At 38.4% G+C, this 14586-nt stretch overlaps 1 protein-coding gene across 7 annotated transcripts; it reads left to right on the forward strand.

Moving 5' to 3' along the window:
- Positions 1–297: 297 nt before the first annotated feature.
- Positions 298–13518, forward strand: LOC109080479. Of its 7 annotated transcripts, XM_042738614.1 has the most exons (27): positions 298–678; positions 1598–1730; positions 1905–1945; positions 2805–2888; positions 3387–4457; positions 4512–4544; positions 4719–5192; positions 5882–5943; positions 6337–6375; positions 6460–6509; positions 6594–6706; positions 6796–6906; positions 7459–7584; positions 8030–8146; positions 8246–8370; positions 8496–9387; positions 9680–9734; positions 9836–9870; positions 9999–10130; positions 10487–10626; positions 10710–10884; positions 11028–11159; positions 11418–11548; positions 12425–12557; positions 12667–12805; positions 12974–13095; positions 13202–13518. In XM_042738614.1, the coding sequence occupies exons 5-27, from the start codon at positions 3603–3605 to the stop codon at positions 13223–13225; spliced, it is 4215 nt and encodes a 1404-aa protein (XP_042594548.1). In that variant the 5' UTR covers positions 298–678; positions 1598–1730; positions 1905–1945; positions 2805–2888; positions 3387–3602; the 3' UTR covers positions 13226–13518. The 7 variants fall into 7 exon arrangements, with proteins under 7 accessions (XP_042594548.1, XP_042594546.1, XP_042594547.1 ...); XM_042738612.1 differs by having other exon boundaries at positions 3387–4544; XM_042738613.1 differs by lacking the exon at positions 4512–4544 and having other exon boundaries at positions 3387–4490.
- The last annotated feature ends 1068 nt before the right edge of the window (positions 13519–14586 follow it).

The following is a 14586-nucleotide window of genomic DNA, read 5'->3' on the forward strand; positions in this document are numbered from 1 at the left end:
TATTTCAGTTTGTATGCAATGAATCTAGATTATAAGAAAGTTTATTTTTAAAATTAAATTACAAAAAATAAAGAACTTTTCCATGATATTCCAATTTTTTGAGATGCACCTGTAATTGTTCATTTTTCTCCTGTTCCGATTTGAACTGGTCACTACTAATTATGCGATGGTGTTTTGGTGCATTTCCAGGAGGTTATGCAATTATATTTAATTGGTTTAAAGTTACCTATATCCACAAAAATGTTAAACCCTTTTAATAAATTGAATCTTGACGCATGCGCATTTTACGACAGATTTGACGTGTTTACGATACAACCTGGGGCACTGTTTACAAGCGAGCTGTATAGTTACAAAACGGGTTATGCTGCAGATTGAACAATGGTGCGCGTGTGTGCTTTTCCCGGATGCTTCAACAGACAGAAAGCAGTGAGGCTGCGTCCTCGGCCGTTATCTGCAGAAGAAAGGCTGACTTTTCACAGATTCCCACTGAATGATCCTCAGCGCCTGAGGCTTTGGCTGCTCGCGGTTCACCGGGATACTACTTTACCAGTGCAGTCTCTGGAAGTTCTGAGGCTCTGCAGTCAACATTTTTCACCAGACGATTTCAGATCAGATGAGGGTAATGTAAGACGATATCTGAAGTCAACAGCCGTCCCTGTGTGGTTTTTAAAAACTGAGGTATGAGGACAAATTTACAGAGAAGTACATTCTGATGACAGTGAAAACAATACTTTGTTGTTCCAAAGAAACCTGTGATCACAAAAGGTTTATTTTAAATATATTTTATTTTAAATTATATCTCTCTATATCTCTATATATCTCTATATCTAAATCTCTCTCTCTATATATATATATATATATATATATATATATTTCCATACAAACTGAAATAGTTTTAAGTTTTTTGTTGTTTTTTTTTGTTTTTTTATTCTGTACGACTTACAGCTTAGGAAAGTTTAAAATTCAGTATCTCAAAAAATTTGAATATTTTCTTAAAGAGCAGTCAAAAAAAACATTTACAAACCAGAAATGTTTAAGATCTCCAAAGTAGGCTTAAATATTCTCTCAGTGCTTGGGGCTTCTTTTGCACAAATTACTGCTTCAGTGCGGCGTATACAAATAAAATAAAGGGGTATGATATACTACAAAATATATCAAATAAAATAAAGGGGTATGACCTGACCAATCTAAGGTTTGAAGGCCTGTGACAAGAATAAAATTAAATAATAATTATGCTCCTCCTCTTCTGTTTCTTTAATGCGAGATCTAATTCCTTTAAATGAACAGTTGCATTGGGTAAAAAAAAAAAAAAGAAGTAATAATACAAGAAGGAGATACCAACTAATTAATTTAATTGTACATAAAGGGTAAGAGTGAAAACATTACTGTAGTATTAACCATATCACTGTAGAACTACATCACAGTCGTTATATTATTTGTTGTGTAGTGCGCATACCCTGACAGTGTGCACTAAATCTGATGTACAACATCAAATGGCATGATGGGTTGTTTTAGGAGACTCGGAGTGATCCAGACAGCAACCCTGTGCAGCAGACACAGATTTATCCGCTGCTTTCCTTTGCTGTCCTTTGACCAGGAGGCTGAAGATGTAGAGAGTGTTGCTGATGAATCAGAGAAGAGTGTGAAGACTCGGGGTAAAGGCACTACACCAGCACCACCTCAAATAAAGCTAGAATCTAGAGGCGCTGCTCTCGGTAGTGTCCCAGCTGGTAAGATGGCTTTGATTTTGTTAATAAATAGTTTGCATTAATACTTGGTTTGCATTACAGAAAGTGAGCACAGACTTCTCTCTTTGTGATCAGTGAAGCTGTCAGTCACTTTAGTTTAGCATAAGTTAAATTGTGAATTTGTTATACAAAATGTTTTTTTTTTCTCTCATCTAGAATATTTGGAAGAGGAGGAAGAGAAAGCACAGAGTAATGGGGTGAAGAAATTAACCACTCACGCTCGAACATCTTTTAATATATAGCCTATATTTGTTTTTATTAATTTTTTTTCTAATTAACAAATACTTTCTCCATTTAATGTAGTAGTAAAAGCCTATGATTCATAAGCAAGTCATAGCTGTTCTGTTATAACGATTTAGATGTGAAATTTTATGCCTCACACTTAACTGCTGCTACTGTGTTTTTCTTTTTCTGTTTTATTAATACTGAGGGTTTGAATTATATCTTTCACAAAATGCAAAAGAGAGAGAGAGAGTGTTTTATTTTTAATATTATAATGTAATTAATAATGCTCAGAAAACCTTACAGTAAAATTCTCTCTCTCTCTCTCTCTCTCTCTCTCTCTCTCTCTCTCACACTCTCTCTCTCTCTCTCTCTCTCTCTCTCTCTCTCTCTATCTCTCTCTAGTAAATTTTTGTATAGATAAAAAGGCTTTGTAAGTGTTAGGGCAATAAATGTCTGGAAAAATAAATTGTCAGTTCTTGTTCCTTGTCATCCTCTGTCTCTGGTCTATATTTAAAACTTTCAGTATTTACAAGGCTTTTGGGATTTGGGCAGAGAGAGAAGACAATTGTGTTTACATAGTTTGAAATTAATTAATTGAGTTGATAAAGTTATTTCTACTGTAACAATACTGATTAATAGTAGTGACAAACATTTCTTTAACATTGGTGTTTTCAGAGCTTATTTTAGTATGTCCTGTTCTAACTAATTAATGCTATAATGTATATTTCTTTTATTCTAAAATAAAATGTAATAAGTAATTTTTAATACTCACACATTCAAACGATACATCGGTGGTGACTTTTATTTTGAAACATCCCATTTCCGGTTTAGAGACGGAGACGAGAAGAACGGGTTTCGCCATAACCGCTATCTTGCATAGCTTTAGCGATCAGGTGCTTTATTCCAGCTTGTAAGGTAAGTTTTTAATAAGTCAATACAAACTGATGATTTCCTTCGTGATGTAATTTGATGACGCGTCGAATGATGTTATTGTATCCGCGGGAATATGGCGGTTAACATCAGGGCCAAAGACAAACGGAACATGGCGCTTGCAGCATCAGACCAAAACACGAGATCAACCTCTCAGGAAAAACCCAAATTATTCTTCACTTTTAAGCTGAAAAGCAAACTCCACCTCAGTTGAGGTAGTTTACATGTAATTTCAAGCAGTGACATGCTATCATGTTTTCTTATGTAATTATTTAACGTTACTGTATTATAAATGCATGATGAAATGAAAGCGAAAGTGATTCAAAACGTAAAGATGAAGGTTGTTTTCCTTTATACATATCCTTTAACAAAGTTCATGGACATTTGACATCTACCAGTTACTTTAATTAACTTAATAGTTATACAGCTGAAGTGTTATCCAGAGCCATCCACAAAGTGAATGATTTGATTTTTCATCTCAAGGTAAGACTGATACAGGTGACACCCCTCGACCGGATTCACCAGCGGATCTTCAATCTGAAGCCGATCTCTTCAATATTGTATTATTAATACAAGGAGAACAAATTCTCCTTACCGTCTTTTTAACAGGTGAGCAGCAGCTGCCCCTGCAAGAGCTGATTTTTTAATTTTTTTTTTGAGGTCCTACACATATTTGGCCACTTTTGACAACTTTGGGACATGTCTTACAATCAACCATACCGAAACCCAGCTGATGGTTACAGCGCAAGCAATGACAAGTACAAAGACTCGCAACGAATTTATCACCGGGAGTCTACGGCTTACAGGTCGCGAGTTAGGACCGGGTCCCCAGAGCGGACGTCTCCGTCCTCATCAGAACCTGTCCTCTCGTCTGCCAAGGCTTTGTCTTTTCTGCATAGCTGTGGACTGGATGCTGAAGACCTTCAAACTCTGGCCAAGCTTCCCGAGCATCTCATCGCAGCCGATACCCTTCCTGACCTTCTTGCGCAGCTCAAAAGTAAGAAAGCGTCCAACACTTCTTCGTCTAGGTCCGGTGCGCTCCAAGCCAGTTCGTCATCTCGCTCCTGGGACGACAGGAGCCACTCTCAGCTGGTTGAGTATCCATTGGATTTGCCGGTCCGTCAGTCATATTCCATTCCTCGAGAGCAGCTTCCAACCTGGGACGACCGCTGGGAAAACGTCCAACAGTCAAGCTCTCCGTCATGCACGTACCCCAGTTCTGACTCAAACTACGTGGTTGAGTACAACCATCTGAAAGACAAACAGTCTTATTTTGATAAAGCGTCTTATGCCACGGAACCATCGAGGCAGAAGACGTCCGTCGTCCCGCAGTCTTACACCAGCCACGGCAGAGACGTCAGTCAGTCCTCGCATTTGTCCAGCAGAGACGTCAGTCAGTCCTCTCCTCTGTCCAGTAGAGATGCAAGTCAATCCTCCCATCGCTCTAGCAGAGATGTCAGTCAGTCCTCTTATCTGTCCAATAGAAACGTCACTCAGTCTTCACATCGCTCTAGCAGAGATGTCAGTCACTCCTCACATCTGTCCGGTAGAGACATTGGTCAGTCCTCACAGCTGTCCGGTAGAGACATTGGCCAGTCCGGTAGAGACATTGGCCAGTCCTCACATCTGTCCACTAGAGACATTGGTCAGTCCTCACATCTGGCTGGTAGAGACATAGGTCAGTCCTCACATCTGTCTGGTAGAGACATTGGCCAGTCCGGTAGAGACATTGGTCAATCCTCACATCTGTCCACTAGAGACATTGGCCAGTCCTCACATTTGTCCGGCAGAGACATTGGCCAGTCCGGTAGAGACATTGGCCAGTCCTCACATCTGTCCACTAGAGACATTGGTCAGTCCTCACATCTGTCTGGTAGAGACATTGGTCAATCCTCACATCTGTCCACTAGAGACATTGGCCAGTCCTCACATCTGTCCGGTAGAGACATTGGCCAGTCCTCACATCTGTCGAGCAGAGACATTGGTCTACCATCGCTCCTGTCCAGCAGAGACGCCGGTCCACCCTCGCTCCTGTCCAACAGAGGCATCGCTCCACCTTCTCTCCTGTCCAGCAGAGACGCCGGTCTGCCCTCGCTCCTGTCCATCAGAGACCTTGCTCCACCCTCGCACCTGGCCAGCAGAGACGTTGGTCAGTCTTCACACCAACGGAGGACAGAGTCAGCTCCTAGAGTGCCTACCAGGAAGGAGGCGTCAGATTTCCACGGGAAAACTCCTCCAGTGTTTCCCTACGCGTGTGTGCTCTGCGATATCACTGTCCTCTCTAACAAGGTAAGTAGCTTATTTTCGCTCTTACAGATTCTACATTACCAGCTATATACCAGACAGTTGCAGGCAAAATACACATGAGCGTAATGTGGCATATGAGGTAAGTCCAAGTAGCATGTTTATTAGTAATGCGTTAGAGGTGTAGTTTACCCCAGAGTGGAAACTCGGTCATGTTGTTCTGAACCTAATAAAGACAGATAGTAACATTAAAGCAGTCCAGTCGGCTCGTGCACCGTATGAAGTCAGTATCCCACTGCCGTAGTCCTCAAATCTCATTCCTGCTCCTGCATATGCAAATACGCTGCATCATGTTCGGTCACAAGACACGCAAGAACCAATGGAGTCACTGAGCAATGAAGTCATACTTGGGTCTAATTCATCTTGATGCAAAAAGTATGAATATGCGCTAGTGGGAATGAGGTTTAAGGGCTATAATGGAAAGGAAGATTGGCACTGCATAATGACTTCTATGATGGTCGATTATTATTTTATATAATTTTGTGTGGCATATGCAGTTAGCGGGTGTAAAAAAAAAAATCATTAGCATAACAGTAAACATTATTTTTGCAAATACTTTTCATTTAAAGTTGATGGAAGTCTGTCTTAATCATATGGACTATAAATGCACTTTGTCATATTATACATTTTTGTGCCACCTGAATGAATATTTAGAGATATAACTTGTGTTTTAGGACTGGTCTTTGCATATAAAAGGAGCCCAACATGCTCATAGTCAACTTAGTCTTGTGGAAAAGTAAGTATCTTCAACTTTATTCTTTCATTTTGTTCTTAAACTCTTGCTAAATAAGTATTTCTGTCAAACATGAAAGTCAAGCGGTTTAAGAAACATATTTGGTGATAGTGAGGAGGATTTAAGAGATTTAGCTACATTTTATACAGATTTATTGCCAGTAGTCATACGGATTTAACATGAAACATAGCTCAGTGTACAGACAAAGCGTATGCAATTCTTTACAACACATTTTTATTGAAGTAATAGTATTATGTATTTTCCACCGTGACGTTTTATGTGCACCGAGTTATCAGTAGCATGATACTAACAGTTGCATGGGTTCAGTTCTGCTCACATACTGCCAAAATGCTCAAATGTCAATAAATGTTTTCCACAAATATCCTTCTTCATTAGATATCCAGCGTGGGATCAGACAATCCAATCTGCTCGAAGGTAGAATCATTACGTCGTTATATTTGTAAAAAAGCAAATATCCAAAAATGTGTTAGTTTACATGTTATGTACACACTTTAACAGAAATGAGGCCCATCCTGATCGACACACGTCCAGAACCACACAGGAACGAGGTAATGTCCTTATCCTCTTCGTAGTGATTCAAGCTATCTATCTTCTAGATATTTGAGATATTATAGATGTTGTGCTTTTTCCAGGTGGAACCTCAAACAGTAGAAATGGATCGTCAGGCAGCAAAACTGCAGCATCGAACAGTAAAAGTCAATCATCAAGCAGCCAAAACCGCAGTAACACTGAAGCAGCAACGAAGGTGGATTTTTATTTGTGATGTTCTGTTTCACTGCTGGTTTAAAGTTCAGACATTGTTATATTTATTTATTTAACTACATTTGATTACAGTGCAAAGTGGTGTGTGTCAAGTTTGAGGTGGATGATGTGGATGAAGCTTACCTGAAAAAATTGCTTGGCCAGTTTGGGGCGATTGTCAAAATTATCATGTTACCTAGAATGGTATGGCATTTTATTTTTAATATATGTGACCCTGGACCACAAAACCTTATGCCACGGTACCTGTCAATTTTTTGAAACTGAGATTTATACATCATCTGAAAGCTGAATAAATAAGCAAATCATCGATGAATGTTTCAAAATGAAATGACAATATCTGTCTGAGATACAACTCTTTGAAAATCTGGAATCTGAGGGTGCAAAAAAATCAAAATACAGAGAAAATTATCTTTAAAGTTGTCCAAATGAATTCTTAGCAATGCATATCACTGATCAAAAATTAAGTTTTGATATATTTACAGTAGGAAATGTACAAAATATCTTCATGGAACATTATCTTTACTTAATATCCTAATGATTTTTGGCATAAAAGAAAAATTTATAATTTTGACCAAAACAATTTTTTTTCTGTTCCTAAAAAAAAAACACAGCCAAAAGACACCAGATTTGATCTACGGTCATATATATATATATATATATATATAACTCCTTTAACAAATATATTTATCAGATTTTTAAATGGGCCGTAATACTTTTTTCTTGTAATATTTTTAAGCTTTTGTGAATATGGGAACAGCAGGCCAGGCAGAGGATATAGTAAAATATTTCTACCAAAACCCTTTGAGGATCAGAGGAGAACTGATTGTATTTACTCTGTCTGCAGCATTCAATTTCCTACAGGTGAGTAATGAAAAGTACAATTTTATGTTATGTTTTATGTTAAGCCAGGACTTTTTGATGCAGAGGATGACCAAATATGAGGACCTTCTTCCTAAAATACAAGTACAACCACATATTTTCCTGTGTGAACCCCAAAATATTAAGTGATATTACAAATACAACGTTGTTTCCTAAATTAATTAGTCACTATATTGTCACTGTAGTAGTACTGATTGAAATTATTATAAAATATATGGTTAAGCTCATGATTTGTCTTCAGCTACATTCACTCAGCTATCTGCTTTTCAGTCGGGCACCTAATTCAGTTATGTTAGGAAGGGATCAGAGATATTTTCCAAGTGCCATTGAGAAGATTTAACCAATGACACCTTGGTGACTTGCATCCATTTGATTTGTTTTAGTACGCCACCAATGGTGATTGAATGATTTCCTTCATGTTTTACAGACTTCTCGTGTAGTGAGCTTTTCACCGTTACCTTCTGGTGATGGCATATGCTCGGAGTTGACGGCCATTGCTAAGCGTTTCGGATCTGTAAAACATTCTCTGTTTCTCCCAAGCCGGGTAGAAAATAGCAAACATTTACATTTTTTACTTCTTTCATGGCATGGATTTTTCTCTGCAGTCATCTGTGTTGTATAAAGACTTTGTGTCTCTTTACAGGGTTATGTGGAGATGAGCAGTGCAGAAGAGGCCGACAAATTGGTGGAGCACTATTCAACCCATTCACTTAAAATAAAAGGAAAAACCATTAATGTTTGTTCCTCAACTGAGTACCAGACGCTTGAGTAAGCCTGTTTTACTGATCTTGTTCGGTAACACTAGAGATGTTACAGTTTTGATCTTAATTTGGTGTGCGTTTTTCCATTCCTCTTCTAAAATATCATGCTTGATGTTTCTCTTCATGGTCTAGAATGACGGATGCGGACAAAGAAAAGTCACCAGTTTCTTATAGCAGCAGCAGCAGCAGGAGGAGGAGGAGGAGTTGCAGCCCAAGGAGGAGATCCCACAGAGACTCTCCCAGCCCCAAACGAAGAGCTTCTGAAGAGAGGTCCAGGTCTCGCAGAAGTCAAGACTCTAAGAAACGAGAAGAAAGTGGACGCTCACGGGAGAAAACCAAAGAGAGCTCTAGACGGGACAGCTCATCCAAATCCCGTTCTAAAAGAAGCTCTCCTTCCAAAGACCAGAAGCAAAAAGCAAAAACAGAAGAGAGTGTGGAGGAGACGTTTGAAGACGACAACGATCAGTCTGACATCATGGCTGATGATAGTGATCTCGAAGGAGTGGCAGTTATCGCAGATGATGGTGAGGCACTGAATTCAGAAGATGAGCTCACAGTAGATGAAGAGATAGATGATGAGGCGCATCAAACCTCAGATGAACAGGAACTGGATGCATCTGAAGATGTCCAAACTGTGAAAGAGTCAGATGAGCAGACTAAACCTTCAGATATGGACACATCGAGCATACAGCCAGAGACGTCGTCAGAGTGTGTACCAGCTGCTGCTACTTCGGAAAGATCAAGCGATTGTAAGGAAGCCCAAGAGCTTCAACAAGGACAGCAAAAAGAGCTTCTAGAAAAGCAAAATGAGCTTCAACAAGAAGAGAAAAAAGAGCTTCAAGAAAAGCTAAAAGCGATTCAACAAGGAGAGCAAAAAGAGCCTCAAGAAAAGCCAAAAGAGCTTCAAGAAGAGCAAAAAGAGCTTCAACAAGAAGAGAAGAAAGAGCTTCAGCAAAAAGAGCCTCAACAAGGAGAACAAAATGAGCAACAAGGGGAGCAAAAAGACAATACAGTGGAGATGGAGGTAAATGCAAATGAGTTGGGGAAATTGGGGACTCAACATCTTAAAAAAAAAAAAAGGATATAAAAAATGTAGTATTACTAGTTATGGCCTAGCAGCTTTGGTGCTCTTTCTGGCAACACATGTTCAAGTCCTGCTTGTGTCAGTTCCTGATCCCCTTTTGAATGGAATTTGAACACAATTTAAGTATTTCAGTTGGTAGTGAATAATACACAGTTCATAATATTGCATTCCATGTTAATATATATATAAAAGATATATAGCCTACTCCATCTGTCCTGTTTTGTCTGTGTAGGAGGCAGCAGATTTCTCAGAGAATCTAGACAAGGAGGGAGTGTTGACAGAAAAAGGTATTTATTTTACATGGTCATACAGCAATTCAGTTCTGTTTTCCTAAAACTGTTTTTGTAGTTTGCTTTATAATTGAAGAAGTGTGTCCATTCTGTTTTAGGTGATGAAATGGAGATCTCGACTTCAAGCACTGAGGTTAGTCTGTTTTTCCCTTTAAAGGGTTTGTGATTTTGTATATATATGGGACACAAATTATGGTGTCTTCTATTAATTATGCTTAGGCATTTTGAGTTCTTAATAATTTTCCCCTTTTTTTGTTTTAGGAAATGTTTGGCAAAGTTCTTGAGGTGGCAGGTTTTCCAGTGGCTAAAAAATACAGTGAAGCAGATTTACTGAAAATTGGGAAAAAATACGGAGATGTGGCGAACTGCTGTCTGGTTCGCAGCAGTCGAAAGGTAAAGTGATCAAATTAAATCATAATTTTAACATTAAATAGAAGGTAATGGTGTATGCAAAAGTAAGCAAAATGTTAAACTGTTAATTTGTTAAGGCTAGGTGACAGTCTAAAATACATTTGGTATTTTTTAAACATTTGATTATATTTGTCAGATACAAAAACGAATTGAGTTTTGAATCTATTCATGAGGGCTTTCCGAAATAGTTAACCTATTATTGATTATAGTCTGACCTAATCATTACAGTTATCATGAGAATTCCTTACAGCTCTACTTTTAAGTGTTCATGATACGTGATGTGCAGGATTTGTCTATGTTATAAATGTAGAATTATGTTAATTATGTTTTCGTTGCAGGTGGAGAAGGCATTAATTGAGATGGTGAATGCTGCCGATGCTGCGAAACTCGAAGCCGAGTGTAAAAGGCAACACATTAAACTAGGCGGCCGAAACTTGAGGATAACTGTGTCAAAGAAATACAGCAAACTGAATGAGGGGTAACTTACACTTAAATATCTACTTTTCTGTAGTTTTCTTGTGTTCTGAAGAACACATCAGGTGATATTTGATTCTGTTTTAGGCAAAGTATTGACACTGACTTTGAGAAAGAGAGAGTTAAGGAAGATACTGAAGAGAACGATAAGGAGCCGTCAAGCACACTGGCTTCCAGTGAGGAGAGTACAGTACTGATGGCTGAGATCTCTGAAGAAGATGCCAACATGGACACAATCATGCAAACGTCTAGTGATGAAGAGGTCAAATCGAGAAATAATTTCACAAAATGAATCTCATATATAATCTCTTCTTATGGAGGCCACAAACCCATGTAAACATTGGCGTATCATTGATTATACACAGCTCAGCTAACACAGTGTCTTGTTGCTTTCCAATACTTCAGGAAGGGTATGGCAGAGTGCTCCGGATCAGAAACCTTCCAATGCCTGATGAGTACACCGATGCAGAATTTCTGAACATTGCAGAACCGTATGGTAAAGTAGTGCGCCATTGGATGTTTCGCCTTCATCGAACGGTTAGTAGCTATAACTGCCATATATATATATATATATATATATATATATATATATTTAATTTAATATATAACGATATACAGTAGTCAGCATTTGAAGTGGATCAAAAAAGTTCATCAAAGTTGTCCTGTAAGGGCCAAGTTATCCTAAAAAGAAGGTTTTGATCCACTTCAAATGTTGACTACTGTATATATTTCAAATAGATTCAGTGCTTCCATCAATGAAATCTTAAAATGTTGTTCTCCCCCACCACCCACCAGGGACTGATTGAAATGGAAAAGGCCTCTGATGCTGAAAAGGTTATAGCTGCGGCCAACATGAATAAAATTACGGTTGCTGGAATACATCCCAAGATTTTAGTGTCTACCAAACATGCTCATTTAAATAAGAGGTATTTATGCACTTGATTTTTGTGTTCTAAAATGTGAATTTAAAACAGCAGTGCTAATTACTTATTTGTCGTCTTTATAGTGTGTCGTGAGCAGTCATTGTTTCTTAATGTCAAACACCATTTAGTATAGTTGACATTATTAACAATTAGTCAAGTGATGTCAGTTTACAATAGTAAAAAATTGGTAAAAATTCTTGACAGAAAGTGCATAACCCAAAACTGTCCAGAGCATGAAACACTTTTGGTTTGATTCGGATTGCCTCTGTCAGGTGTTTGGACAGATGAGTGTGCTCTGTAGTGTTTTGCTGCAAGGCTCATCATTATAAGTCCCCATTAGATGTTAATGAGCACAAACTTTATATCAGCTAGCTGGAGTGCAACAGAGAAAACTCATTATTCTGATTAAACATTTTTAGGATTTTATGTTTAGGTTTTAAATGCACCATGTTTAATTAAATCCTACATCTAACACAGATAATGCTATTTTTTTTACAGTAACTGTAATGAGATTATTACATATAGTAGGATATAGCGAGTATAGCGGATATAAAGAGTCACATTGCTGTTCCTCATATTGGAAACAGGACAAACACTATATTGTGAAGCATATTATGTTGTGCACTTTTTTTGGTAACATTTTTGCACATGGTCTGTTTAGCATGATCTTCATCATATTTGTAGTTTTCAATTTGCTTGCACATTTGCAAATGTTAAACATTTTTCAAATGTTAACATATGTATATATATATATATATTTATATTTAAGACGGATCACATTTGACCAGTTTCTCTTACCGAGCTGAATAATCAGTTATGAAAGTCACTCACTGCATCCCTGCACCAAACGTACTCTATCCGTTTTGTGTTGTTTGCTAGGTACTTTCTACATGGACCTACTGATGGTTCTGTACACCCATCTTCCGAGTTAGAGGAGGAAAACGATGAATCCAAGACACAAAACAGTATTTCTGAGCAGCAGCCATCTATCCAGACATCAGCGGATGTCGAGGTAGATCATTCTCACTTATTTTCCTGTCTTTGGTTAAATCCCTATTCGGTAAGCTTTCAGATACAGCTGTGCAGCATATCTACTGACACTATGTGTTTGATGCTTTTAGGAGTCTTCGAATGATAATCCAGATGACAACTCGAAGGTAGATGAGAAGCAGGTTTCTGCAGTTGATGATGCAAGCGTAACGAAGGCGGAAAATTCAGACGCTGTGTCAGAGACGCAAACACCTGTGATGGATCCAGTGGGTAAGAGCGTGTTCACAGCCCTCTGAAAACCTGAGCTGTGAGAGGTTCTAACGCTCATGCAAATCCTCAGGGAATTAAGTAGCTGCTGTATAATACAAGTAGTAAGGCACTTATATGGACAGTACAGCTCTGCTTCTGCACAACTGATCTCTTGTACTTTACCAACAGGCACAGAGTTTGTTCGGCCCGTGGTGGGTTACTTCTGCAGCTTGTGTAATGCCATTTATGCCAGTGAGGAAGAGGCCAAAGACGAACACTGCAGGACCCCAATGCATCATCAGAAACTGAAGGCAAACCTTCACAGACTTCTTATTTGCATGCTTATTTTGCATATCTATCTTCAGTGTGATAGTAATTATACAAGACTGACATGTGTTCTCATCTTTTTTCTCTTAGGAGCACAAGGAGCGTTCAACATGAAACATGAACTCTCACGATGATGACATACTGTAGCTTATTCACATCATAATATGTGTTAAGTCAGTAAGAGATTCAGTACTAATGCAGAATTTGTCTTTTTTTTAAAATTATAGCATGTTTGTTCTGTTGTCCTTTTGTGTCATTAATGGTTTTATCTGGTGATCAACAAAAACTGTCAAGTTTTCTTCAAAAAGCATGTATTTTCTTGCAGTGTACTGGATTGATTTTATAACTAAAACAGAATGCCGTAATCCGTTCACGTTCAAATAAAGACATGTACAGTTATCAAATAAGCGCGCTTGGTTTCTTGACGCGGGTTTTGATTGGACGGCTGATGGTTGTCTCCGCCCACAGTATGCCTGTGGGGTTGGTTGTAAATAAGAGTTGATTTTAGCTTAATGTCGGCATATATTTGCTTATATTTTATTATAAATAGAGCGAATGGTTTTTATGAAGCCAAATAAATTGATTAGGTAAGCAAAAAGCGATTAATTATTGCCTGTTTGATTCGAATGAATCTAATGTTAGCCATTCACAACACTGCTGTCGTTTTGTCATGCCAGTATCGTTAAATATTTGATTATTAACTCGAATTCTAATGAGTTGCCTGTGATTCATCCTATCTTACAATTCTCAGTTGTGTCTCATTTTTGAGAAAATAAGTCTGAATTACCAGATGTAAACGGGCCAAAAAAAAAAGCCAACAGCCTGGCAGCTAACAAAAAAAAAAAAAAAGCCAGAATTGTGCAGCCTTTCAATGGCGCATACGATTTATATATTATTTTATTTAAAATTAGGTGTTATATTTAAATAGATGAATTTCATGTTGGCAGCTAACAAAGCTCTACTGAAGAGTGCGAGGTCATTTTCGATATGGTGCGGGACATGCAGGAAAACCTGCAGATGCAGAGGGCCGTGTTCTACCTCACGCAGCATCTCACGTTCATTATGTGAGCTGACCGCATGAGTCTCTTCATGTACCGCCAGAGGACCGGCATAGCTGAACTGGCCACACGAATCTTCAACGTCCATAAAGATGCCACACTGGAGGAGTGACAGTGAGATCGTGTACCCGCTGAACACAGGCATTGTGGGCCAAGAAAACCGTCAATGTACCTGATGTCACACAGGTAGGAGAACTAGCCACGATGAGGAACAGATAGTTCAGCTATCCAGTCCTGTGTGTTATGAAAATGAAGTGCAATTCACAATATGACCTGAAGAGAGCAGTGTGATACTAGCAGTTCTTACTGCATTTCATTCTGAGACATACAGGTCCTTCTCAAAAAATTAGCATATTGTGAAAAAGTTCATTATTTTCCATAATGTAATGATAAAAATTAAACTTTCATATATTTTAG

The sequence above is a fragment of the Cyprinus carpio genome, chromosome B14, assembly GCF_018340385.1.
Source record: "Cyprinus carpio isolate SPL01 chromosome B14, ASM1834038v1, whole genome shotgun sequence".
Taxonomy (NCBI): Eukaryota; Metazoa; Chordata; class Actinopteri; order Cypriniformes; family Cyprinidae; genus Cyprinus; species Cyprinus carpio.

Bases quoted from the DNA above. Each gene is read 5' to 3' on its own strand.
- LOC109080479 (XM_042738609.1), top strand. From the start codon at position 3,603: ATGTCTTACAATCAACCATACCGAAACCCAGCTGATGGTTACAGCGCA. The intron at 6,376-6,459 runs GTAGAATCATTA...ACACTTTAACAG, and splicing joins ACAATCCAATCTGCTCGAAG to AAATGAGGCCCATCCTGATC. The intron at 10,131-10,486 runs GTAAAGTGATCA...TTTTCGTTGCAG, and splicing joins TGGTTCGCAGCAGTCGAAAG to GTGGAGAAGGCATTAATTGA.